Source organism: Caretta caretta, chromosome 13 (genome assembly GCF_965140235.1).
Source record: "Caretta caretta isolate rCarCar2 chromosome 13, rCarCar1.hap1, whole genome shotgun sequence".
Taxonomy (NCBI): domain Eukaryota; kingdom Metazoa; phylum Chordata; order Testudines; family Cheloniidae; genus Caretta; species Caretta caretta.
In genome coordinates, this window is record NC_134218.1 from 32,676,957 (window position 1) to 32,701,438 (window position 24,482).

Consider the following 24,482-nt stretch of genomic DNA (forward strand, 5'->3'; position numbering starts at 1 on the left):
CCCGACCCCCCGGCCCGTCTCCCTCCTTCGTCACCCATCCAGGCCCCCGGTGCAGCCCCACCCCGCCACTGTCACCCCCCCGGCCACTGTCACCCCCGACCTCTCTCCCACCCACTGCCTGTCACTCACCTCACGCCCCGGCCTGTCTCCCGCCTCCGTCACCCATCCAGGCCCCCGGTGCAGCCCCACCCCGCCACTGTCACCCCCCCGGCCTCTCTCCCACCCACCGCCTGTCACTCCCCTCGCGCCCCGGCGCGTCTCCCGCCTCCGTCACCCACCCGACCCCCCGGCCCGTCTCCGTCACCCGTCCAGGCCCCCGGTGCAGCCCCACCCCGCCACTGTCACCCCCGACCTCTCTCCCACCCACCGCCTGTCACTCCCCTCGCGCCCCGGCGCGTCTCCCGCCTCCGTCACCCACCCGACCCCCCGGCCCGTCTCCGTCACCCAGCCGGCCCCACAGCGCCGCTCCCGAGTCCCGCCGCTGGCCCGCGGGGTGGGCGGGGGAGTTGCTGGGAGCGACGGGCCGCGCGCTCCGGGCCGCCCTCGCCCGCTCCGGCTCAGTGGGGCTGGTCGGGACCCGGCCGGGCTGGGGGGCGAGGGGCCGGCACCGGCCCGTGGTGGACGCGCAGCCCCAGGAGCCCCGCGCTCTCCCCCCACCCGCCACCTCGGCCCGCTCCTCCCGGGCCGGGCCCGCCTCACCCTCGCTTCCCGCGCGGCGCCCCCGGGCCGGCCAGACCCACGCTTCGGCCGCGGCGAGCGGGCGCCCCGCCCCCAGCCTGCCGCCGATGCGCGCTCCGGCGTTGGGAGCCCGCTCTGCGCGCGGCCGCGGCCCGGGAGCGCGTCTCCGGCTTCCCCAGCGGGGGCTGGCTGGGCCCGGCCGGGACCTCCGGGGGGGGCCCGGCCGGGACCTCCGGGGGGGGCCCGGCCGGGACCTCCGGGGGGGGCCCGGGCCGGGCACATCGCTGGGCTGCTGGCGCTGCTGCTCTTTCCCGGGCTCAGGCGCACGCTGGCCCTGGCTGCGCCCCAGGTGCAGCTGCCCGCGCGGCGGGGTCTAGGCTGCCCTGGAGCCCCTGCAGCTGGGCCGGGCCCGCTGCCCGGGGCTGTAAAACGGCGGCGTAGTCGGGCTCCGGCAGCAGCTCCATCTCTGGGGCCCTGCTGCGATGCTGGTAGACGGGGTGCTTGCCCGGGCTGTAGGGGTCAGCTCCGCCCTGACAAATTCATTGCTGGAAACCAGACCGCTCACCTGTATGTTAGCCTCCTTCAAGCTGGGGGCTCCCTTTGTAAAGACGTGGTTACGCTCTATTAAAGGCTTGCAAGTTGCTGCATGAAACCTTACTTGTAATGTCTGTGGCCCCTGCTAAACGGTTCCTTTGGCACTGGCTGGTCAGGTCACCGAGCTCCTCTCTCCACAGCCCATTGTCCCCTCACTGGCCAGAACCGGCTGTGGCATCCGAGCTGGGCCTGCTGGTCACCCGTCACCGTGGAATCCGTTCTCCAGGCCGTTGGCCGGGGTCCCAAGTTCTGTCCCGGTCCTCTGTAACAACAAACTCCCTCTCCCATCACCTCGTTAAACCAGTAACGCCCAGGGAAACTGAGTCCCACCCCCCCCACATGCAAACCACTGAAAAAAAACCAAGAAAATCCCCCACTTCATAACTCTCTCACAACCATGAAGGTGCTATGTGTAAGAAAACTTGTCCCACAAGCCTGAATTCTGGAAGAAGGAAATGAAGATAGCTGATAGTTAAAATTTTTCATCTTTGCTGTATGAACTCTCAAAGGGCAGGAGCTAGAAAACAAAAACAGAGAACCCCAGGGTCAACCTGGGTTAGTCCTAGAAGACATTCAGTGCTGACAGATTACTACAACTCTGTCACCTTTTGGAACCATACGTAGTAGTAGGATTTTATGTTTGTATTTTATATAATTTAGAATGAAGGATAAAGAATAATAATGTAGCATGTATTAAATGCATTGGTGTATGATTTGATTATATCCTGCCAGCCACCCTTTTTGAATAGCAGAAAGAATAGCCTAATGGGCCATTGGTAGAGATACATCAGCCAGAATCTGTGTCTGTGCTGATTTCAAGGCAGTGACAGACCTTTGAGGGTCACCAATTTGTTATAAGTTTAGCATTTTAAAATATGTAAAAGAATGCCATGATTGTTTTTCTTTTGCATTGCAACTTGATGTTCCTGTTCTAAATGTTCTGTATAAATTAATTCTGTTTTGTGTGTGAATGAGGAATGTGTGTGTTAAGAGATAAGTTTGAAGGCCATCGCTGAACCAGATAGTCTAGGGAGGAACCGGAGACAGATGCAAGGGCACCAGGAGGCTGCAACACGCCCCTATTGAAATCTCAGAGAAGGGCAGATTGACGACTCTAAAGGTGAGACAGGCACCTATCAATGGGGACAAGATAGCAGTAATCAAAACCAGCATGGGATAACTCCCTGAGGAACTTGATGAAAGAACAAAATAAAGGATGAGAAGGACAATTTAAGAAAACAGGTTTCAGAGTAACAGCCATGTTAGTCTGTATTCGCAAAAAGAAAAGGAGTACTTGTGGCACCTTAGAGACTAACCAATTTATTTGAGCATGAGCTTTTGCATCCGATGAAGTGAGCTGTAGCTGTGAATAAAGAAAAATTCACGGAAGCCCATGACCTGTCCTTGACTTTTACTAAAGATACCTGTGACAAAATGGGGAGCTCAGCTCCAGAGTTCTCCATGGCAGCCTGGAGCTCCAGGGTCCCGCAGCCACCACGGGATGAAGTCACAGAAGTCGCGGGAAAACAGATTCCATGACCTCCGTGAAAAAAACCGTAGCCCTAATTATGGAACATACAACCAAGTTTGGGGTTTATACCCTCCTTTTTGACAGCGTGCCCTGAGGTTGGCACTCACAGTTGTGAACCACTCCAGACAGTATGACACCTATGAAGTAGGGAGGTCCCAGAGCCTTGGCTCCAGCCTGAGCCCAAACATGCTCTGATGGGTTCAGTCACAGAAACCCCCTTCGGACTGTCGCCTGATGTGCTGAGACTACCTCTGAGCCCATTTTCCCTGCCAGTTTGGGCCTTCAGAATCCTGCTTTGTTGAGACAGATAACGCTAATCTGCTGCAACACAGTCCCAGGATCTGACCGATGCTCCCAAAGCTGCAGACTTAACTGAAAACGGCTTAGCAAGTGCTCCTGTCTCTAGTACCCAGACACCCAGCTCCCAATGGGATCCAAACCCCAAATAAATCCGTTTTACCCTATATAAAGCTTATACAGGAAAAACTCAAATTGTCTGCCCTCTATAACACCGACAGAGAGATATGCAGAGCTGTTTGCTTCCCCAGGTATTAATTACTTACTCTAGGTTAATTAATAAGCAAAAGTGATTTTATTAAGTATAAAAAGTAGGATTTAAGTGGTTCCAAGTAATAACAGACAGAACAAAGTAAGCTGCCAAGCAAAATCAAACAAAACATGCACATCTAATCCTAATAAAGTAGGAAACTGAATACAGGTAAATCTCACCCTCAGAGATGTTCCAATGAGCTTCTTTAACAGACTAGACTCCTTCCTAGTCTGGGCCCAATCCTTTTCAGACCAACGTTGTAGTTATGGCCTGGGTCCAGCAATCACTCCCACCCCTGTAGATACTGTCCTTTGTTCCAGTTTCTTTCAGGCATCTCTTTGGGGTGGAGAGGCCATCTCTTTAGCCAGCTGAAGACAAAATGGAGAGGCTTCCAGGGCCTTTTATATTCTCTCTCTTGTGGGTGGAAACCCCTTTGTTCTTCTGTGCAAAGTCACAGCAACAAGATGGAGTTTGTAGCCACCTGGCCAAGTCACATGTCCATGAATGATTGAGCTTTTTGCAGGCTGACGCTATTGTTTACATGTTAGTTTGAAGGTTCCCAGGAAAGCTCAGATGTGGATTAGCGTCTCCCAAAGTTTATTGTCAGTTAAGTGTTTCTTGATTGGGCACTTACTGAGATTACTTACTTGACTGCGCACTTACTTTCTCAAGAAGCTGACCAAATGCTTCACTGAGGCTACTTAGAATCAAACACATTGAGATACAAGTAAATAGCTAATATTCATAACTTAAAATACAAAAATGATACACACATACAGAGAGCATAATCATAACTAGCAAATTACAACGTTTCTATAGACACCTTGGTTGACCTCCTTGTACAAGATTTGGTGCCACTATAGGACCTTGGTTGCAACAATGATCTACATGATCACAGTTCATGTCAATAACATCACAGCCTCCTCCTGAATTTACTGCCAGAGACGTGGACACTGTCCATGGTGGAGGCAGTACATGTAAAATCCCTGTTTGTCTCTGGTCACACCCCCTCCCAGTACCTTTAAACCCTGTGATGTCATTCATAGGTGACCTAGCAAAGTTCTGGGTTCCTGGTCTCTGGGTGCCTGAAAACATGTGGAGTGCAGTATTGCTAACAGAATGCAGACAGCACTATCTGTTAACATGTAGGTGTCTTGGCATTCAGTCACCAATGCCATGAGGCGACGTGCCTCAGTTTCCACTTCCACACAACAGTGTAGGCCTCCTATGCTTCTGCTGCTGTGCCAAGTTTCCAGCTTGTGTACAGGTATAAGCTGAAAAGCAACATGCTTGTGGGACTGTCCTGACACCATCCCTACCATGTACAAAAGTTTTTTTCCACAAACCAGGTACGTCACACATCTTTAAAGGGTTTACCACTAGTATTAACTCCCTTGTCTTGACCCATAGATGAAGTAGGAAAAGACACAAGATTGACGGCCAATTTATGACAGACAGCCTTTCAGGGCTTTGTTCACACAGTTTGGCTTGTTCAGTGTCTATTCCATTTTCCAATCCCTTTGTGTACCATGGTAGATGCTTTGATACAGATTTTTCTGCCTCTTTGGAGAAGGCTCTCAATTCAGGCAAGTTTTGAGGCTTTGGCAAGGAAAGGGTGCATTGCAGCCATGCCTGCCCTGGGCCCCTCCCCCTAGAATTTCTTTGGGCTGGACCCCATCCCCTTGTGAAGCTTCCCAAATGCAAAGTTTTTTTTTCCCCCAGCCATGTTATCTTTTACAAGGGTAGCAGGAATAACATTCTTTAATGGAGTGCTTTGGACTGGTAAGATCCCGTCGGTCACGCCACTCTCTGTTCCCAACAGGTCAACTGGATGGACTCTCCCCTCCAGGAGATCTGACCCCCAGTCTTCCCTTAAAACCTTATCCACAGGTGAGGGGTCTGGCATTTCAGATGTAGATTTTTTACCCTCCTCCTGGGGAAAAGCCTCCCTACAAAAGGTGAGCAGACCCTCCTGTCCCCCCTCACCTTCCGTCAGGACTTCCCTCTCTGGGCTCCCCTCTGAGGCAGACACTCCTGTGTCCCCCAAAAGGTGGCCATGTTCCAGATGTGGGCTCACAGCTGCCAGCTATGACAGACACTTCGCTGGCCAGCAAAATCCCCACCTTTTAACTCAGGTTGAGCTTGCTTTCAATTACAGAGTCCTTGTGGTCTGTTCCCACCACAGCAGTCACCAAGACCCCAACTTCCATCTCCTGGATACATGTCTCTGTGCATCCCAGGGCAGGACCTGTCCCCTGCTGACCTGCAACTTCTTGGCAGTCAGCAGCTGGGAAGTCCTGCCTGTTAGAATGTGGAACATTCCCCTCCCACAGGGAGATGTTCACAGGATAGGAGCTGGCTCTATCCAGACCCTCCCACGGGGATTTGCTTTGAGCCCTTGGACTACAGGAACTGGTTTGGACCACACCTGCTGCTACCAAGGAATTAAAGAGACACTCCTATTTCCCCAGCAGCACTTGTAACTTTACCCTCCCCTCTGGGGCTTTTAGCACAAGATTCTTTCTTGCTGCTAACAAACCCTGGGACAGATTCTGCCACATCAAAAAAATCATTCCCCAGTAGAAACGGTGCAAAATTGCGTACCACTGCTGCAACAGTGAGGTCAGCCTGCAAATCACCAGTTTCCATGTGTACCTTAGCTAAGGTGCAAGGACTTTGCAACTTCTATCATTCTAATTCTGCCATTTTCCCTGGTAACAATCCTTTTCATGGATCCACCGTCTCAAACCCCTTCTCCTGGTTGAAAGACAGGAGGACGAATGACTGACCATCCCTACACATCAGGTGGAGAAGGTTCCAGACCAGATAGAGGCTATTGAAGATGGTCTGGCCCAAAACAGTGTAGGTCTGGTTGGGGTGGATTGTGTCTACCAGCCTGGACATCAGCTGTTGCAAGACGGCCTTTGATACACCTTTATAGTCTGTGCCGAGCTGCAATACTGGGCGCCAGTTCTTCAGGTTGGTCTGCCTGCACATCAGGAGGGAGCATCTTGCTCCCCAGGAACTCAGCTCAGTTGATGACAAGGTCCAGGTTGATGACTTCACAGAACATTTGGTAGCAGTCCACAGTCAGCCCATTGATGTCTGGGGATTTGTTGGTGGGCATCTGATAGACGGCTTCCTGGAACTTGGCCAGAGTGAGAGGAAGTTTCAGCCAGTCCTGGTTGCCTGTTCTGACCATAGGGAGATCATCCCTCAGGAGCCTGCAAGCATTGGCATCAGGTGGATCTGGGGAGAACAGGTAGAAAGCCCTTGTTCTTTCCTGCATCTTTTCTGGATCTGTAAGAGGGGTGCCATCCTCTGCCAGGAGGCAGGTGATGCTTTTGGCACCCCTTTTCTTCTTCTCCAGGAAATAGATGAAGTGGGAGCTGTGAAGTTTCTCCAGAAAGAGCAAGATGAAGGCTCCCTAAGCCTTGCGGTCATCAAGGACCCAAAGCTTGTCCCATTTCTCCAGACACTCCAAGAGGGAGAGATTCCCAGGTGAGCAGCCAGGCATCTCTCTGGCTCAAAGATCTCTCACACTCCAACTTCTCGATCACTGCATCTTTCCACCAATTGTCCCCACGGGTGTAGTCACGGCAGAAGAGCCAGGCCCCCTACCCCCCACCTCTGCACTGAGGGAAAGATGTGCCTTCGCCTGTGCCCACCCAGCCAGAACTCCCCCAGAAGGACACTATCCAGCAGGCTGTTGTTGAAAGGCCTGTAGACCAGCCCTGGCCACTCAGGTATCAGTGAGACTGTCACAGACATCACGTGGTGGTCTGTGAATGGGGCCAACCTGATGCTGGAGGAGTGGGCACACCCCACATGTTCAGATGAGAGATGTAAATGTCGTCCAGCTGAGATTGGCACGATTGGACCTCCACCATGCAGACAAAGATGAAGGCAGCAGAGGCCGTGCCTCCTGCTCAGGGAGAGGAAGAGACCCCAGCTGCCGGAGACAGAGGAAGGAAAAGAGGAGGAGGCAGCAGTGGGGAGCAGAAGGAGCTGCGGCCACCTGGGTGCATGTCCTTGGGGCTGGAAGGTCAGTGCCCTCAGAGATGGTGGAAAGGATGGCGGGGAAGGGGGGAGTTGTAGCCAATGGTGGGGCCATTGTAGTCACCACACAGTGGGGCTTTTGGTTGGGCCTTGCCCTTTTTCTGGCCCTTTCTGCCAGCGAAGGGGACAGTGGAGGTGGGTTTGGTAGCGTTAGCAGCAGCACAGTTCCCACCTCTGCCTGTCACCGGTGTTTAGCAGTGGTGGTGGCGGCGGCTGCAGGAATGACGGCTGGGGGACCGAGCCGAGGGGATGCAGCAATGGTGACCAGGGGCACCCCTCACTCCTCCCTATCCCCTGTGGGCGAAGCCACTGGAATAGAAGTCACAGGAAACTATCACCCCTCTCCCTTCTTTTTATCCCAAGAGCGAGCTGTCCCTGGCTAAGAGGCTCATGTTGTCAAAAGGAAACCAAGATCAAGTACCGAGAAGGAGAAAATAGTGACCAGTGACTCCAACCCACCAACGTGTAAGAGGAGCCAAAAGAAGACTGAACATCTCTGATTACAGGCAGGTCACTCTCCTGGGAACCAACCTTCCTGCAAAGGAGATGCATGCCCTGTTTAATTGTTGGGCCTGAAAAGTTCGATAGTCATAATATGAAAACAACCTTGTTCTGCAGGGTAAATGAACTGTAAATATAGCACTGACATGACCAGCTTCAGTTATCTTCACAGATTAAAAAGTTTTAATCTTGTTTTAGAGAAAAAAACTTTACAGTTACACAATTTTTAGCCAAGCTTTTCAATTGAGACATATCTTAAGCCCCACATTGGCTGCCAGTTAAATAATTGTTTGAAATGTATAAATATTAAAGCGCTTTGGTTACTGCTTGAGAACAAGTTCAGTTTGAAAAGCAGTTTATAAGCAATTTAATAATAATTTGGAGCTTCCCTAAAAGTTTTTATTACCCCAGGGAAGGAATAATCACCAATAAAACCCAATGTCTTCATTTTAATTTCAAGCGTTACTTCACACATTATCATCTTGAGTCAGGAGGATTGGGGGCAACTGGCTATATAGTTAGGACAGAACACGTGACTGTATGTCCTTCTGTAGCCTGTGTGCGCCTGGACATAGGGGTCAGGCTACTGAAACAGCAACGCAAACAAGGTGAGGCAGTGAAATTGCGGTACACCCCCCAAAGCCTCTTGTCACACACACCCCCCATTAGCAAACGGCTATCGGAAAAAACCCTTTGCCCGCCCCCCGCCTGTGACCTGGGTACGAGGACACGCTCCCACGTGTGAGCGAAGAGCCGGGCCACGTGTTCTGACTGTCCGGACGCGGGACCCCAATTCCCAGGCGCCCCTTCCCGGGCTCTTTGTCAGGGCGCGGGCTGAGGCATCGAGCCCGCACTAACCTGCCCAGGAAAACCCGCCGGCGCCGCAGGCCGTCTGCTCAGCGCAGCCACAGGGCTCCCGGGCCTGCTCCTGCAGCAAACCCGGCCGGCGCCCGGAGCAGCGCCACGGCCCGAGGGGGCCCGGCCCTGGAGGAGGGCGGCAGCGCGGCGCGGGCGCAGCTAAAACCCCAATACCCAGAATCCCCGCCCGAAATCCGCGGCAGGGCAGGGACTACAACTCCCGTGATGCCCCGGGCCCGGAGCGGGGCTCACGTCATTCCGTAGCGCCCACACCTCTCCCTGGCGCTCAGGGCCGTGCTCCCCACGGCAACTTCCGCTTCCGGCCTCACAGGGCTCTGGTCCTGGAAACGGAAAGTCCCGAGCCCCCGCAATGGCCGATGGGAGATGGAGGCCGGGGGAAACACCACGCTTCCCACAATGCATTTCTTCACTTCTCTTTCCCCCGCCCCTCCAGGCTCTCCGTCGCGGCGCCGACTCCGGAGGTCTTGCTGTGACGTCATATCTGTGCGACGCGGCCGAAGCGCGGCGCTCGCTCTTTCCGCTTCCCCGGCCGCAGAGCCCGGATTCCCCCGCAGGGTCCGTGGGTGGGGAGAGCGAGGGGGGCTGTGGGTAGAGGGGGTGGCTGGGGGCGAGATGTTGGGAGGACCCGGGGGCTTTGGCCTCTGACTCCTTTGTCTTCCCCTGCAGAGCCTGAGCCATGAAGCCCCCTCTTCGGACCCGCTCGGCCCCCACACGCTACGAAACGGGCCCCCCTGCACGCCACGCACCCGCTCGGGCCCCCTGGACGGCGCAGGAGAAGCGGCACCTCATCAAGGCCCTGAAGGCCCAGGCCCCTCAAGGGGAGCTGCAGGCCGAGCAGTTGCGGGAGCATCTGCCCCGTAGGAGTGAGGCCGAGGTGAGCGCGGGCTCGGGGGTCTGGTCCCAGCCAAGCTGGTGACTGGGGCCAGGCCAGGGTCAGAATAAAGGTAATTAGGGGACAGCAGAGCACTCTCTGCTAACAAAAGAGAGAGAGTGCCCAATCTCCTGCTTGGTTTGGGAACGGGGGCCACCATCGTACTGCCCTGCAGGTCCCTCTCCACTGTTCAGTTTGCGGTTGGGGTGGGGAAACCTAGTGCTGCCTGATGGCGGCTCCTCTTGTTTCCATTTATGTTGTTCCCTGATTTTGGCAGCACTAGAGAGGATGTTGGCCTATGCATCTCCTGTAGCTCAGGGGTTTTGCAGGCTCCTGTGGGTGATGTCTTGCCCCTTATCTGTCTCTGACAGTCACAGCTCCCCTCTCAGCTTCTCCCAGCCAACTTTCTCCACAGCATTTTCTATCCAGTTATCTTAACAGTTCCCATCACCATAGTACCTAGACCGGGGTAGGCAAACATTTTGGCCCCAGGGCCACATCAGGAAATAGAAATTGGATGGCGGGCCATGAATGCTCACAAAATTGGGATGTGGGAGGGTGTTCTGGGCTGGGACTGAGGGGTTCGGAAGGTGAGAGGGGGATAAGAGCTGGGGCAGGGGTGCGGGAAGGGGTGCAGGTTCCGGTTGGGGGTGTGGGCTCTGGTGTGGGGCTGGAAATGAGAGATTTGGGGTGCAGGAGGGTGTTCTGGGCTGGAATCAAGGGATTTGGAGAGTAGGAGGAGGATCAGGGCTGGGGCATGGAATTGGGGCACAGGGAGAGGCTGAGGGGTGCAGCCTCCGAACGGCGCTTACCTCAAGCGGCTCCCAAAAACAGTGGCATGTTTATTTTCCAGCTCCTACATAGAGGCATGGCCAGGCAGCTCTGCATGCTGCCCCGTCCGCAGGCACCACCCTTGCAGCTCCCATTGGAGCACCAGAGGGGGCCCATTGGAGTGCGTAGGAGCCGGAGGGGGGCCATGCCATGGCTTCCAGCAGCCGCATGGTGCGGCCCCTGGCTGGAGTGGGGCCGAGGCGCGTGCTGCAGCTCTCGACCCTGCTCCCCAGGGCTGTAGTTTGCCCACCCCTGACCTAGGCGCAGCCGTCTCTTCCCATGGTTTTTCAGGCCTAAAAGTTTTTTGGTCCTTCTTATTAGTTGTACAATCTTTTTGCAAGTTCACCCCACTAACTCATTGCTGTCTGGAACCAGAGAGGGTTTTGGGAGAGGTGGAACTGACACCCAGTTCAGCTGCAGCTATGTAGTCCAGTTGGGATAGAAGGCATTCAGCCACACCCTTCTCAGCCCACCCATGAGCTGTTTATTGGGGGACAGGCATCTCTGTATACTGCTATGCCTGAACCTCCCTGTGGTTGCAGATTCTGGCCTTCATCCACCAGCTGAAGGGCCGTGTAGCAAGGGAGGCCATACAGATGGAGTATCGCCGCTGCCGGGAGGAGCAGAAATGCAAAGAAGCTGAGATTCTAGCTCCTATTGAGGTACGGAGAATCTGGAAATCAGGGCTGGTGTTGTGTGGGGGTGGTCAGGGCTGGTTTGTCTGTACGGTACCAGGGCAAGGGTGAGTTTGGTTGTACTGTACCAGAATGGGCTTGAGGCACAAGGCATTTGCAGTGAGTCTGTCCTTTCTGGAGCTGTCCCTGTCTCACTCTGTGCTCTCCTTGCCCTCTGCTGGCTGGCCTCATACTTCTCGCACTGTAGCTGTGCGTAGGTGGATGGATGCCTGATTCCAGTGCACTCACTGAAATCTGCCTCTCAGGTCTGGACAGATCTTGCTGAGAAGCTGACGGATAAGCTGGAAGAAACCGTGACAACAGCTTTCTCTCAGGTAACAGGCATCAGTGTTCAGTGACTGCTGCAAGATCCCACTGGGGCCAAGAACCCAGCAGGGTCAGAGACTTCTACAGAGAATGAAGAATAAAACCTGGCCAATGCCAGGGCTCAAGCCTGCCAGTCCCTTCTGGTCGCTGGTAGGAAATATCTCTGCTACAGGCAGGCTATTCCATCCTTGTGTACTACAAGAGTTCTACCACCTTCCTCTGTGTTCACATGGCTGCATTGCTGCAGTGGCCAAGCAGCAGTTCACCCTTCCTGTTGGTATGGGGGAAACTGGGGCGCATACCGTGAAACCACTTGCCTGACATCATGCAGCAGGTCCGTGGCAGAGCTCAGAGTAGAACCCAGCTGTTCTGACGTTGAGCGTTGCTCTCCCAACTGCTGCTTTCTGTGCAGCTTAGCTACGTAAAAGTGAAGAGATCGAAGTAGGGCATGGGCAGTGGTATCTCTGCCACCTGTCTTGGCAGTGAGCAAATCCGTTCCCTTGCCATGCACCTCGTATCCAGGAGTGAGAGGAGAGGTGGTTGGTTATCAGAGATTCCTCCAGAGAGCATCAGGCTGTCCAAAGCCCCTGTAGCTTATTGCATTGCATTTAGTTCTGCTTTGCTGTGCTGCATGGTGGACGGCTCTCTTGGCCTAGTCTGACCTTGAGGAAGGTCTGCTGTGGGGTCGGGAAGTGCCTGACACTGGGAGGGGGGCTGCCCTGGGAGTGTCTGGCATTTCTGGAAAGGGGGTCCCCATTCCTTCTGCTTCCTGAGCTCCCACTTGTAGCTAGACAAATTCAGAGTAGAAATAAGGCACAACGTTGTAACAGGGATGGGAATTAACCATTGGAAAAGGTAATTTTTAAATCAAGAGTGGAAGTTTATTGAAAAGATCTGCTCTAGTTCAAACATGAATTAATTCAGGTGAGATCTGCAGCCTTTGTCATGCAGGAGGTCAGACTAGATGAGTCTGTCCTTAGAATCTCTGAATTTCAGGTTCTGACCATCGCAGTCACCGAGCCGCTCAGTTTGCTCCACTCCGTTCCCCAGAAGCTGACCAGAGCTGCAGAGAAGAAGGTCCTTCCAGGCTCCTCGAGCCAGCATGCTGCATCGCCAGCCCCTGATGATGCAGCAAGGAATGGGGATGCTGCCCCAGGCCCCCCAGCAGCAGCTCCGTCCTCCAGCACTAGCACAGACCCAGGTGTTCGCGAGGAACCAGAGAAATTCAGCGTGGACTTTGAGAAGATCTATAAATATTTATCGATGCTCTCCAGGGACATCAAAGCGCCCGAGCTCTCGCCATACGGTGAGTTGGGATCCAAAAAGCTACATGTTTGTGATCTTCAGGGAGGGAACCAGCTGGCTGTGATAGCCGTCACTCCCCCATAGCTTAGCTCATGGTATGACACCAGCAAGCCCTGGTGACGTGTGGGACTGCTCCAAGTGTGGAAATTAATCCAAGGCCAGCTAGAGGCTCACAGGCACGGAATGTGTTCCCTGGGACCTTGTAACCACCACTTGCTCATTGCCAATCAGTAGCTTCCTCCAGAGTCTAGAAATTGATCTGCTCCCTTGCCGGAGGAGGGAGCGTTTGCTATGTTCTAGCACTGCCTCCACTTTCCTCTTCATGGCATTCCTGGCCATCCTTCTGCAGACAGTGCTGGAGGGTTGGCCCCTGAGGCTGAGTGGGTGCACGTGCTCCGGGATCCCTCTAGTGCTGAGATGGTGGGGGGTGGGGTCCTGGCCCACCTCCGTCTTCTCCATTCTCATACTTGTATATTGCTTGATAAGTGCTAGTCACCTTATAAACCGAGACATTGTGCTCAGACTGAGGTGAGCAAGGCAGCAGTACATGATTCCTGGACTCTCACTTGCAAAACATTGGCTCCTTCAGATCTGCCAGCTGAAAACACCTCCCTTTCCTTAGTGAGCGTTTCTGTGGCAAGACTGATTGGAGCATTGTAGCCATGTGCTGCTTAATCAAAATGTCCCATGATCCAGGCCATGGGGGGGATTTTAATGGGGCCAGGGAGGGCTGTCAGCCATTCACTGCCACTTCCTGTACTGCTGGGGTGGCAAACCTGTGGCTCTGGAGCCACATGTGGCTCTTCAGAAGTTTACTAGGCGGCTCCTTGTGTAGGCACCGACTCAGGGGCTGGAGCTACAGGCGCCAACTTTCAAGTGTGCCGAGGGATGCTCACTGCTCTACCCCTGGCTCTGCCATAAGCCCTGCCCCCACTCCACCCCTTCCCGCCCCCTCCCCCAGCCTGCTGTGCCCTCACTCCTCCTCCCCCCCCCCCCCCAGCCTCCTGCACACCACGAAACAGCTGATAGGGAGGGGGAGGTGCTGATCTGCGTGGCTGCTGGTGGGCGGGAGGTGCCGGGAATGAGGGGTGGGGGGAGCTAATGGGGGGGCTGCTGACATATTACTGTGGCTCTTTGGCAATGTACATTGGTAAATTCTGGCTGCTTCTCAGGCTTAGGTTGACCACCCCATCTCTACTGACTTGACACAGGGACTGAGGGACCTGAGTGTGATTGAGATGGGGAATGAGTGCATGAGTGAGTGCGGAGCCTGGGGCATGCATCTGTTCATGGATCCGGAGCCAGAATGTAGCCTGTGTTCCGCAGGCATGAATGACAAGGTTCAGGCTGGCCAAAAATCAACAATTTTTTGAAACAATTTTAAAATAGGATTTTTTTATATTTAAGTTTAGCACACTTTTCTTCCTATAAAATAAACCTCTTTAAAATTGCTGAGATCAAACCTTACTATAATCTATTACAATAATTTAAATAGCAAAAAATATTCAAACAGTACGTTTGCTTCCAAATTTCAAATAAAGTCAAACCACTGACTTGGTAAAAGTCACTGACCAAGCACCTGAAACTAGAGTTGGTTGAAATTTAATCTCTTATTTTCCATATGAGGAGAGATCAGTTTAGAAAAGAGAAGATGAAGGGGGGTATGATAGAGGTCTATAAAATCATGAACCATGTGGAGAAAGCAAAAGGTAAGTCTTACTGACCCCTTCACATAAGACAAGAACCCAGGGTCACCTAATGAAATTAGTAGGCAGCAGGATTAAAAGAAACATAAGGAGGTATTTCGTCACACAACGCACAGTTAACCTGTGGAACTTGTTGCCGGAGATGTTGTAAAGGCCAAAACTCTTGACTGTTTTTAAAAAAAGAACTAGATAAGTTCATGGAGGATATCCATAAATGGCTATTAGCCAAGATTGTCAGGGATGCAATCCTGTGCTCTGGGTGTCCCTGAACGTCTGACTACTAGAAGCTGGGAGTAGACGACGAGATGGATCACTCAACAACTGCCCTGTTCTGTTTATTCCCTCTGAAGCATCTGGCACCAGCCACTGTCAGAAGACAGGATACTGGGCTCGATGAACCATTTCACCCAATATGGCCATTCTTTTGTTCTTAAACAAACTTTTGAAAGCAGTACTCTCTCCTGCAGGTGCGAAGAGAATATTTTCTTCTTTTCAGTGGATTCAGCTAGTTCAGTTCAATGACTAGCTCATTCAAAATTGAGAAACTGATAGAGCTGAAAAAGTAGGAAAGCTTGTTTTCCTCTTGCACTTTATGAATGAAAATGAGAGTAAGAGGTATTAGTCCTAAGACCACAGTTTTAAATACAAAATGTTGTGATAAACTTACTTTTTTCTTGTGTATTTTTCTTGTGTAGCACATTTAAGGAGGTTTTTTAAAAAAACAATTGTAATTTGCTGTTTTTATGCATTTAACTGAATTTCAGTTTCCATCCAAAATGTAGTTAATCAGAAATCATGGGTAAAAAATTAATCATCTAGTAAATAGCAAATGCATTTTCCTAACATCATAAAAAATGCTAGAATTCTTAAGTATATATAGACACACAGTATTTTTGGTTAGGAAAAAGAAGCACCAAGTTGAGTGAAAAGTATATAATTAGTTGCAAAGCTGCATGTTTGAATGGTTTCCAATCAATGAGAATCCACCTCTCTTTAGGAAAATAACTGAAAAGTACAATGCAAACCGAGATTGAAAACAGGTTATTTAAATTAGTCCAGCCTGACAAGGTCTGGTCTTCCTTCCAGAGTCTGCCGTCGTCCTAGACCTGTTGATGTCCCTCCCTGAAGAGCTGAGCAACCTGGACTATGATGGATTGAAGAGGCACATGCACAGATCCTACAGGGAACTGACTGCGCAGAAGCCAGATGGGAGCAGGAAAGGGTCAGATCCAGGAGCCAGTGCAGGAGAGCTGGCCGCTGACCTGCCTTCTGCCAGTGTCGACTGTGAGAGGCCTCCCACTGCTAACCTGTCTGCGAGCTGCACATTGCCGACAGAACTGGCACAGCCCAGTGACAACGAGAAAAGGCCCAGCAGGTCAGGGGAATGTGAGCAGGGAACACAGGAAACTCCCCAGCCCAGTGTGAGCCCGAGCCCATCCCCAGCCCAGCATTCAGCTTCCCATGGCCAGTTGCCCCCACCCCTCCACAGTGCCGGTATAGATGCTCAGAAGTCAGTTTGGAAGGATCTGGGAATTTGCCCTTTGAACTTGTTCCTTGTTCCCTTGGAGCTTCTGGCTCGAAAGGGGGGTAGTTTGGAGTGAAAAGGCTGGCGGTGAGTCTTGGTTTCTCAGAGCGGAGATTCAGGCAGCTGTTTCATGCTGGTTCTCTACACCAGTCCTGCTCTGGTTCTGTGGTGGGGACCCTGTAAGGGCTCTCCTCACCATGGGCTGCAGTCCCTGGTAGGGATACAGCCTAAGGAGTGTCTTTCTCCTGAACAATGGAGTTTTATTGAAGGTAAGAAGTGAAGTTTCATTAGCAGGAAACAACCTGAATTTGCTTGGCCCTGTGTCCAGAATTCCATGTCCCAGCTCTGGTTGCTGGCAGGGGCTTGGCTGTGGAGTGGGTGATAGATGTCTATTTCTGAGAAGCACGTGACCGAACTGGGTTCACAACCTTCAGATCATGTTAACTAAAGACCTAGTTTGCTACTGAAGTGAAAATGAAGTTTAATCTTTCTCCAAAAGGAGCAAAGGCTGAGCTGTGTGGCTCACCGGGGACGGAAACAGACTCTTTTGGGTTCCTATCCACAACACTATGGCTTTGTGGAATAAAACCATGTATTCTCTCTTGTTGCTGGGCTGTAAATACTGTCGTTTTCACTTATCTCTGGGCTCTGCCTGAGCAGTCTGTTCTGTTTTTTTCCCCTTAAGTATAAATGTATTTAAGGTGTGGAATAAAGAGCTTAAAACCATCCTTCTTGAGGTAAAAGTCTCCCTAATCCCCCATTCTGGAGCTGGAGGGAAGTAACTGGCTGTGACCCGCTTCTGGCAAAGCCCTATTCTTTTAACAGGCACAACGTGAGCATGCCAGCACTGTGCATAGGGTGCCCCTTTCCGGGAGAAGAACCCTTCTTGTCAGCATAGGCCATGTCTACAATGAGGTGGTACATGGTGTAGCATAGACAAATCCTCACCACTAGAAGTTGGTCCAATCAAAGATATGATCTCATCCACCTTGTCTCTTCAGTAGCTTCTGTCTGTCATCCTCCAGTGATACCAGTGGAATGGGAAGCGGGTTATCACCATGTGATTAAACCATATCATTTTTTTTCCCAAATACAGAACGAGTCGGGAACCTTTTAATAGAAACCAAGCCCCAGCTCAAGCACAACACCTGTCCATAATCATCAGGGCTATGACCATTGCCCTTACCAACCAGATACGTATCTTAGCAACAGCGGGTGGGGTGGGGGAGGGGAAAGGAGGGATTAAAACTCTTCTAAGGCGCGGGGCTGTGGCAGGGAGACTACAGTTCTCATGAGGCATCAGTGCTAAAGCTTCATGGGAGTGGTTCCACCACCTGAGATGGATGTGAGGGACACTGTTTCCCACGATGCACTGCAGTAGGATGGTGGTAGGTAGAGATTGTCACCCAGGGAGGTGGTGGAACCTCCATCCTTAGAGGTTTTTAAGGCCTGGCTTGACAAAGCCCTGGCTGGCATGATTTAGGTGGTGTTGGCCCTGCTTTGAGCAGGGGGTTGGACTAGATGACCTCCTGAGGTCTCTTCCAACCCTAGTCTTCTATGATTCTAAGTCTAAATTTCCCATTGCATGCTTACTAGTACCAGAGCATGAAATACCCAGGGTTCATGGTGGGGATCAGGGAGTGTTTCCCTGATCTCCTTGCCCATGGCTGTTTGATGCATATAAAGGGGAGCGGAAATAGAGCCCTGGCTGCCTCCTACCTCACTGCCATGGGTCCTGCCTACTGTGCTCCCCTCCAACCCAATTTGGCCTAATTTCCAGCACAATTTTGGACTGTTAATTTTCAGTTCCATCTTCCTCACATGACCTCCTTGTGTACAATCGGTAGACCTTTTTGTTTAGACTAATTCGGTCTCTAGCAACATTTTTTGTGATAAGTAATTGTGATGATTTTTTATGATCCTTCATCCACTTCCAACAGTTTGGCTTCCTGTATAAACTTTAGAATACAAATACTAGATTTGTTGTAACTGAATCTGTTGCACCCCTTGGCACCTTTCTAGCTTTGATGGTTTTTCCAGGGAAAAACAATCCAAACTTTGATTTTTGAATTTTTTTTTAAGAAGTCTGCAATTCAAGCCTTTTCCCACTAGATGGCAATGAGCAAAAATGAACAACTTTTTATGATTTTTTTCTCAGAAATTAATTGAAATTTTTTTCCAGTGATGTCACTAAAGGAGCTCTCATCCTTCCTAACTCTCACATTTCCACACAATTTTTACAATAATTGCATACTGTAACAAAGGCCCAAGGCTCTTAAGCAAAATAAGCTGTCATGGGAAAAGAGGGAAGGTCTTCTAATGGATCAGCAACTGGATAAAAGTTAGGAAACAAAGGGTAGGAATACATGGGAAGTTTTCACAGTGGAGAGAGGCCAATAGCAGGGTTCCTTGAAGATCTGTAATGGAACCTGTGCTGTTCATCATATTCATAACTGATCTTGAAAAGGGGGTAAATAGTGGCAAAGTTTGCAGTTGATACAAAATTACTGAAGATAGGTAAGTCCACAGCTGCCTACAAAGAGCTACAAGGGGCTCTCCCAAAACTGGGCAACTAGGAAACAAAATGGCAGATGAAATTCAATGTTGATAAGTGCAAAGGAATGCATAGTGGAATCATAGAATATCAGGGTTGGAAGGGACCTCAGGAGGTCATCTAGTCCAACCCCCTGCTCAAAGCAGGACCGATCCCCGATTAAATCATCCCAGCCAGGGCTTTGTCAAGCCTGAGCTTAAAAACTTCTAAGGAAGGAGATTCCACCACCTCCCTAGGTAACGCATTCCAGTGTTTTACCACCCTACTAGTGAAAAAGTTTTTCCTAATATCCAACCTAAATCTCCCCCACTGCAACTTGAGACCATTACTCCTTGTTCTGTCATCTGCTACCACTGAGAACAGTCTAGAGCCATCCTCTTTGGAACCCGCTTTCAGGTAGTTGAAAGCAGCTATCAAATCCCCCCTCAGTCTTCTCTTCCGAAGACTAAACATCCCCAGTTCCCTCAGCCTCTCCTCATAACTCATGTGTTCCAGTCCCCTAATCATTTTTGTTGCCCTTCGCTAGACGTTTTCCAATTTTTCAACATCCTTCTTGTAGTGTGGGGCCCAAAACTGGAAACAGTACTCCGGATGAGGCCTCACCAGTGTCGAATAGAGGGGAACGATCACATCCCTCGATCTGCTGGCAATGCCCCTACTTATACATCCCAAAATGCCATTGGCCTTCTTGGCAAGAAGGGCACACTGTTGACTCATATCCAGCTTCTCGTCCACTGTAACCCCTAGGTCCTTTTCTGCAGAACTGCTGCCGAGCCATTCCGTCCCTAGTCTGTAGCAGTGCATTGGATTCTTCCGTCCTATGTGCAGGACTCTGCACTTGTCCTTTTTGAACCTCATCAGATTTCTTTTGGCCCAATCCTCCAATTTGTCTAGGTCCCTCTGTATCCTATCCCTATGATAAATGATCCCAATGATAAATACAGACGGATGGGATTTTAAATGAGCTGTTATCACTCAAGAAAGAGATCTTGGAGTCATCGTTGATAGTTCTCTGAAATCATATGCTCAGTGTGCAGCAACAGTCAAAAAAAGCTAACAGGATTAGGAAAGGGATAGATAAGACAGAAAATTTCACAGTGCCACAGTATAAATCCATGGTACACCCACATTTTGAATAGCATGTGCAGTTCTGGTCTCCCCATCTCAAAAAAGATATATTAGAATTGGGAAAGGGCAGAGAAGGGCAACAAAAATGATTGGGAGTATGGAACAGTTTCCATACAAGGAGAGATTCTGTTCCAGCTGAACAAAGTGTGTGAAATTACTGAGAAAGCAGTGGGACTAGCAGGTATAATTGGCATACACAGGGCATTTGCTCTTGCACCTTGTGTAGTTGCAAGTTAAAGGTTGATCATGTTGGAATGTACCTGGTTTCTGAGATGGTGCGGTATGATATATCCTGGATGTCTGGAACATTTGAGGCTTTGTCTTCAACTGAAGCCATACTTATTTTTTGTTGCCTTGAGTGCATCGCATTTTTGCACAATAGCTGAGTGAGGTCAAGGTTAGTGAATGTAGAAAGCTCAATTATAGTCAATTTACCTGTTGCTTTACTGAAAACTGGACTGCTTGACTTCAGAATTTTTGTACTTTGGTAGGAAAGTGAGTCAGGAATCTCCTTCAAGGAACCGTTCTTTGTTGCTCCAGACAGCATTTCAGGCTGGGACTGGTCCCTATTATTACTCTCCTAGTAGCAGACCATAACGGTAGCTTGAATGGCACCTTTGCCATCTGTGGTATCTTCAAAGAAGTCTAAGACTAGTTATCGGTTCCATTGATATGGAGACTAAGGCCCAGATAGCTAGGTGATACCCACACCGCTATCTCTGCCTGCTTGGAGAGCAAACAGCTCCCTTCCACTCACTGGGTAACAATGCACAACTAAGACAGAAACAGGACTCAAAAAATTTACAAAATATTCCCACGTTGTCACATTTCTGTGACAGTTGCGTCTCCATTGTCAACAGGCCTCCTTGGGCCCAGGCTTTCTCTGGGTTGTCCAGGGACAGGGCTGCTCTAGATGGACCCCCCACCACCACCACCGCCCAGACGTCATAAGCTGTTTACTGATTCAAGTCACAGACCGGACCAAACTCAGAGGCAAAGCACTAAGCAGCTTCACTCGGACCCCTGTCCCTCAGCGAGGTGTGCCTCTGCCCTTTTCACCCTGGGATGGGAGCAAGTCCCAGGTGATGTATTTCGCACCAGCAAGAAGCTGGAACATGGTGTCAGGCTGCATTGAACAGACAACTACTTCAGCTGGCACTTCCTTACCTCTGCCACTCAGACGCGCTCCCGCTGCTCTCCTCTCCTGTACTTTATTCCAGATTCTGAGGTCTGAGCTATGTGGTCTCCTGGTTGAGGGGTGAAAGTCCCAGGGGAGACAGGCCCCAACTTTGGGGCAGTACCCTGGGGAAACATTCCCTGGCAACATTTTCTGGTAGGGCCGGAGAATAGATCAAGGGTTTTTTTTTACAGCTGTCTGAAACGGGATGTGCGTGGGGGCTGGGAATTCCTAGTCTGGGGAGGGGGAAGATTCTGAGTCTGGGTGTGGTGTGTGGGGGGGTGTCCCTGGATAGGACAGGGTGTGTGTTGGGAGGGGGATCCCTAGATCCGGCAGGGTCTATGGAGTGACAGGGATGAGGAGGGACTACCCACAGGTAGGGGATCTTCTTGCGAGGTTGCTGTGGAGGGTTTCCCCAGGGTGGTGGTATGGGGCTCCCATGCAAGGCTGTAGGGGGTCGGGGGGTAAGGGTTGGGAGCTCCCTTGGTGGGCTCTATCCGCAGTGGGTTTGGGGGGCCCCAGGTAGTTAGGCTGGAGGGTCCTGGCTTGGGGTGCATTGGGGGTGCGAGGCGGAGTCAGGGTTATTCCAGTGGTAGGGGTACACGGGGGAGCCGATCCGGGTTCTGGGGGCCCCAGGCCAGGTTAGGGGTGTTCCGGGCAGATTGGGGCTGTGTGGGGGTCCCGGTCTGGGCGTGCCTCGGTCGCGCGGAGCTCGGGGCCGCTGCCCGGCACCGCCCGCCGCCGCCTGCGTCTCGGCGTCCCCCTTGGCGGGGCCCCGTCCTGCGTGAGCGGCTCCAGTCCAGCCCGGTGGCCGGAGGCGTCTAGCGGGACCGAGCCGCTGCGGCCCATGGGGGGGCGAGCCCCAGCGTCCGGCACGGGGAGCGCACTGGGTGCGCCATGGTCAGTATCGCCGCCCGGCCAGGGCCCCCAGGGGAACCCCCACCCAGCCCCTGCCCCCTCCCGGCCAGGCCCCCCCCGGGTACCCCTTATCCAACTCCCGCCCGGCCAGGGCCCCCCCCAACTCCCGCCCGGCCAGGCCCCCCCAGATACCTCCCATCCAACTTAACCTGGCCAGGGCCCCCCCGGGTAACCCCCACCCAGCCCCCGCCCGGCCAGGCCCCCCCGGATACCTCCCATCCAACTTAACCTGGCCAGGGCCCCCTCGGGTACCCCCCATCCAACTTAACCTGGCCAGGGCCCCCCGGGTAACCCCCACCCCTCCTTCTCCTGGCCAGGCCCCCCCCGTAACCCCCACCCCTCCTTCTGGCCAGGGGCCCTGGATACCCCATATCCAACTTAACCTGGTCAGGGCCCCTCGGATATCCCCCACCCAGCCTCCTCCCAGTCATGGCCCCCCAGGTAACCCCCACTCCTCCTTCTCTCAGCCAGGGCCCCAGGATACCCCGCATCCAACTTAACCTGGTCAGGGCCCCTCGGGTACCCCCCACCCAGTCCCTGCCCGGCCAGGGCTCCCCAGGTACCCCCCACCCAGCCCCTGCCTGGCCAGGGCCCCTGGTTACCCCCCATCCAACTTAACCGGGTCAGGGCCCCTGGGATATCGCCCACCCAGCACTGGCCTGGGCTCCCCGGGTATCCCCCATCCAGTCCCCTCCGGCCAAGGCTCCCTGGGTGCCACCCCTCCATCTCTTCAGCCGGACAGGGTTTCCCGGGTGTCTCCTTCCATTGGTGCTGGAACTAGGGGTTATGGGGGTGCTGCCGCACCCTCTGGCTCAAAATGGTTTCCATTATATACTGGGTTTACAGTTTGGTTAAATGGCTCTCAGCATTCCCACTATAAAAACTGTTCCAGCACTCTAGTCCCCCTCTACCCCTTTTGCCCGGCCAGGGCTCTGTAAGTACCCCCCATCCACCTCTCTTCTGGCCAGGACTCTCTGGCTATCAAGGGTCCATCTGCCTCCCCCAGCTCCTAGTCTCCCCCCCCCACCCATGTCTCTCCCTGGATTCTCTGGTTGTCCTTGCGCCGTCCTGTACACAGGGAATGTCAAGAGCTGGGAGGAGACACTCCTGTGAGCTGTGTTTATACAGGAGTTGGACGGGAGGCACTGGATGGGGCGTGTCTGTCTGTCTCATAGGGAGTCACCCTGGTGGGGGCTGGGTGGTGGGGATCGCCCTGGGGCCAGGGGTCCCTGGCTGGGCACTGTCACAGGGAAGCTTGCAGCACAAGGGTCTCCATTTGGGCACTGCGTGGGGTAGCTCGCGTTGCCTAGAGTTTCCAGCTGGGCACTGTCACAAGGAAGCTCGCAGCACTGGGAAGTTGCATGTGTCTGTCTACAGTAGAGATTTCCCTCTCCAATTCCCCCACTCCTGGCCAGTGCTGTGGGGAGCAGGGGACTGGGGTATTGTGGGGCTGTCCTGCCCTGAGCGGGGTATGGTGATGGGGATAGATGGCCAGGGGCCAGTTCCCCAACCCTAACCAGTGCCTGCTCTGTGTGGGGCAGAGGGCTGAGGTGATGTCTGTGTGGGCGCAGGCCCCCTCTGAGTTGGGTATGGACTTGGAGATAGATGCTGAGGGCTGGTCCCTGCCCTCACTTGGCACCGGTGCCAGCTGATGGGGTGTGAGGAGCGGAGTCTAGACAGAGCTCTTCCCTCCCCATGGCAGTTTCCTGGCCTTGTGCGCTGCGGAAGGAATGAGCTCAGCGCCGTTAATGGCTTGCAGCTGGTGCAGGGGGCTGTGCTCGGCTCCCTGGCCCAGCCCAGCTGTGCTCACGCTGTCGGCTAGCTTGGACTGGGCTTGGCACCCTTGTGTGGGCAGGGCCCTGGCCCATAACGTGAGCTGGGCTGTTTAGTACACGCTGCACAACGCCTTCCCACACCTCAGGGCCTCAGCTGGGCAAGGTCTGGGAGGAGAGCGGGTTAGAGCTGGGGATCTGGGAGCCAGGACTCCTGGGTTCTCTCTCTGAGCTGAGAGGTGGTGAGGTCTAGTGGGATGGAGCAGGGGGCCTGGGAGCTGTGCACCAAGACTTCTGGGTCGTCTCTCTGAGCTAGGAGAAGAGTGTGACTGGTCTTTAGGGCAGTGCTGTGTTGCCCTTTCCCGCAGGAGCCTGAGCCAGTGGAGGACTGTGTGCAGAACACGCTCTCGGCCCTGTACCCGCCCTTTGCGGCCACAGCGCCCACCCTGCTGGGGCAAGTGTTCGAGGTGGTGGAGCGAACGTACCGGGAGGATGCCCTGCACTACACCATTGAGTTCCTCATACCGGCCAAGCACATCCTGGCACGCATTCAACAGGAGGCCTGTGTGAGTCTGTCTGTCCCTCCATCTGTCCATCCATGTGTATCTGGCCCAATGTGTGCAAAGGTGTGGGTTTGGCCTGGTGCATGGAGGGTTGTGTGTCTGTTTGCAGGCCTGATGCATGGGGGGGCATGTGTCTGTCTACAGGACCAGCTCACGGAGGGGGCGTCTGTCTGTCCATGGGCCCGGCAGGTGGAGGGCTGTCTGTCTGTGGGTCTGGCACATGGAGGTGGCGTGCATCTGTCTGTGGGCCTGGTGCACTGAGGGGTGTCTGTCCATAGGCCTAGCGTATGGAGGGGAATGCCTCTGTGGGCCTGGCCCATTGAGGGGCTTCTGTCTGTG

The 24,482-nt window shown here is 52.9% G+C and overlaps 3 protein-coding genes across 13 annotated transcripts in view; 2 read left to right on the plus strand and 1 right to left on the minus strand.

The window, feature by feature from the left end:
* The window catches only part of CEP250 (centrosomal protein 250), a 123,282-nt gene extending 114,284 nt beyond the window's left edge, over positions 1 to 8,998 (minus strand). The window contains exons 1-2 of one of the 5 annotated variants that reach the window (XM_048820053.2): positions 8,772 to 8,998; positions 1,337 to 1,534 (exon numbers count right to left, since the gene is read on the minus strand). The gene's annotated coding sequence lies outside the window, so the exon portion shown is untranslated. Of the gene's footprint in view, positions 1 to 129; positions 173 to 699; positions 850 to 1,336; positions 6,603 to 8,628 lie in introns of those variants that run through there. The other 4 variants (XM_075118867.1, XM_048820052.2, XM_048820041.2 and 1 more) reach the window with 4 other exon arrangements.
* A 243-nt stretch (positions 8,999 to 9,241) lies between these two features.
* Positions 9,242 to 16,759, plus strand: SNAPC2 (small nuclear RNA activating complex polypeptide 2). 4 transcript variants are annotated; one of them, XM_048820365.2, is made up of 6 exons: positions 9,242 to 9,347; positions 9,459 to 9,666; positions 11,037 to 11,156; positions 11,435 to 11,503; positions 12,492 to 12,801; positions 15,593 to 16,759. In XM_048820365.2, the coding sequence occupies exons 2-6, from the start codon at positions 9,469 to 9,471 to the stop codon at positions 16,105 to 16,107; spliced, it is 1,212 nt and encodes a 403-aa protein (XP_048676322.2). In that variant the 5' UTR covers positions 9,242 to 9,347; positions 9,459 to 9,468; the 3' UTR covers positions 16,108 to 16,759. The 4 variants fall into 4 exon arrangements, with proteins under 4 accessions (XP_048676322.2, XP_048676323.2, XP_048676324.2 ...); XM_048820366.2 differs by having other exon boundaries at positions 12,546 to 12,801; XM_048820367.2 differs by lacking the exon at positions 11,435 to 11,503.
* A 4,452-nt stretch (positions 16,760 to 21,211) lies between these two features.
* ARHGEF40 (Rho guanine nucleotide exchange factor 40) overlaps positions 21,212 to 24,482 on the plus strand; it is a 28,052-nt gene continuing 24,781 nt past the window's right edge. For 3 of the 4 annotated variants that reach the window (XM_075118873.1, XM_075118870.1, XM_075118872.1), the window contains exons 1-2: positions 21,212 to 21,266; positions 23,949 to 24,146. In XM_075118873.1, coding sequence (XP_074974974.1) covers positions 21,246 to 21,266; positions 23,949 to 24,146 — 219 coding nt within the window. In that variant the 5' untranslated portion in view covers positions 21,212 to 21,245. Of the gene's footprint in view, positions 21,267 to 21,520; positions 21,791 to 23,948; positions 24,147 to 24,482 lie in introns of those variants that run through there. The other variant, XM_048820177.2, reaches the window with a different exon arrangement.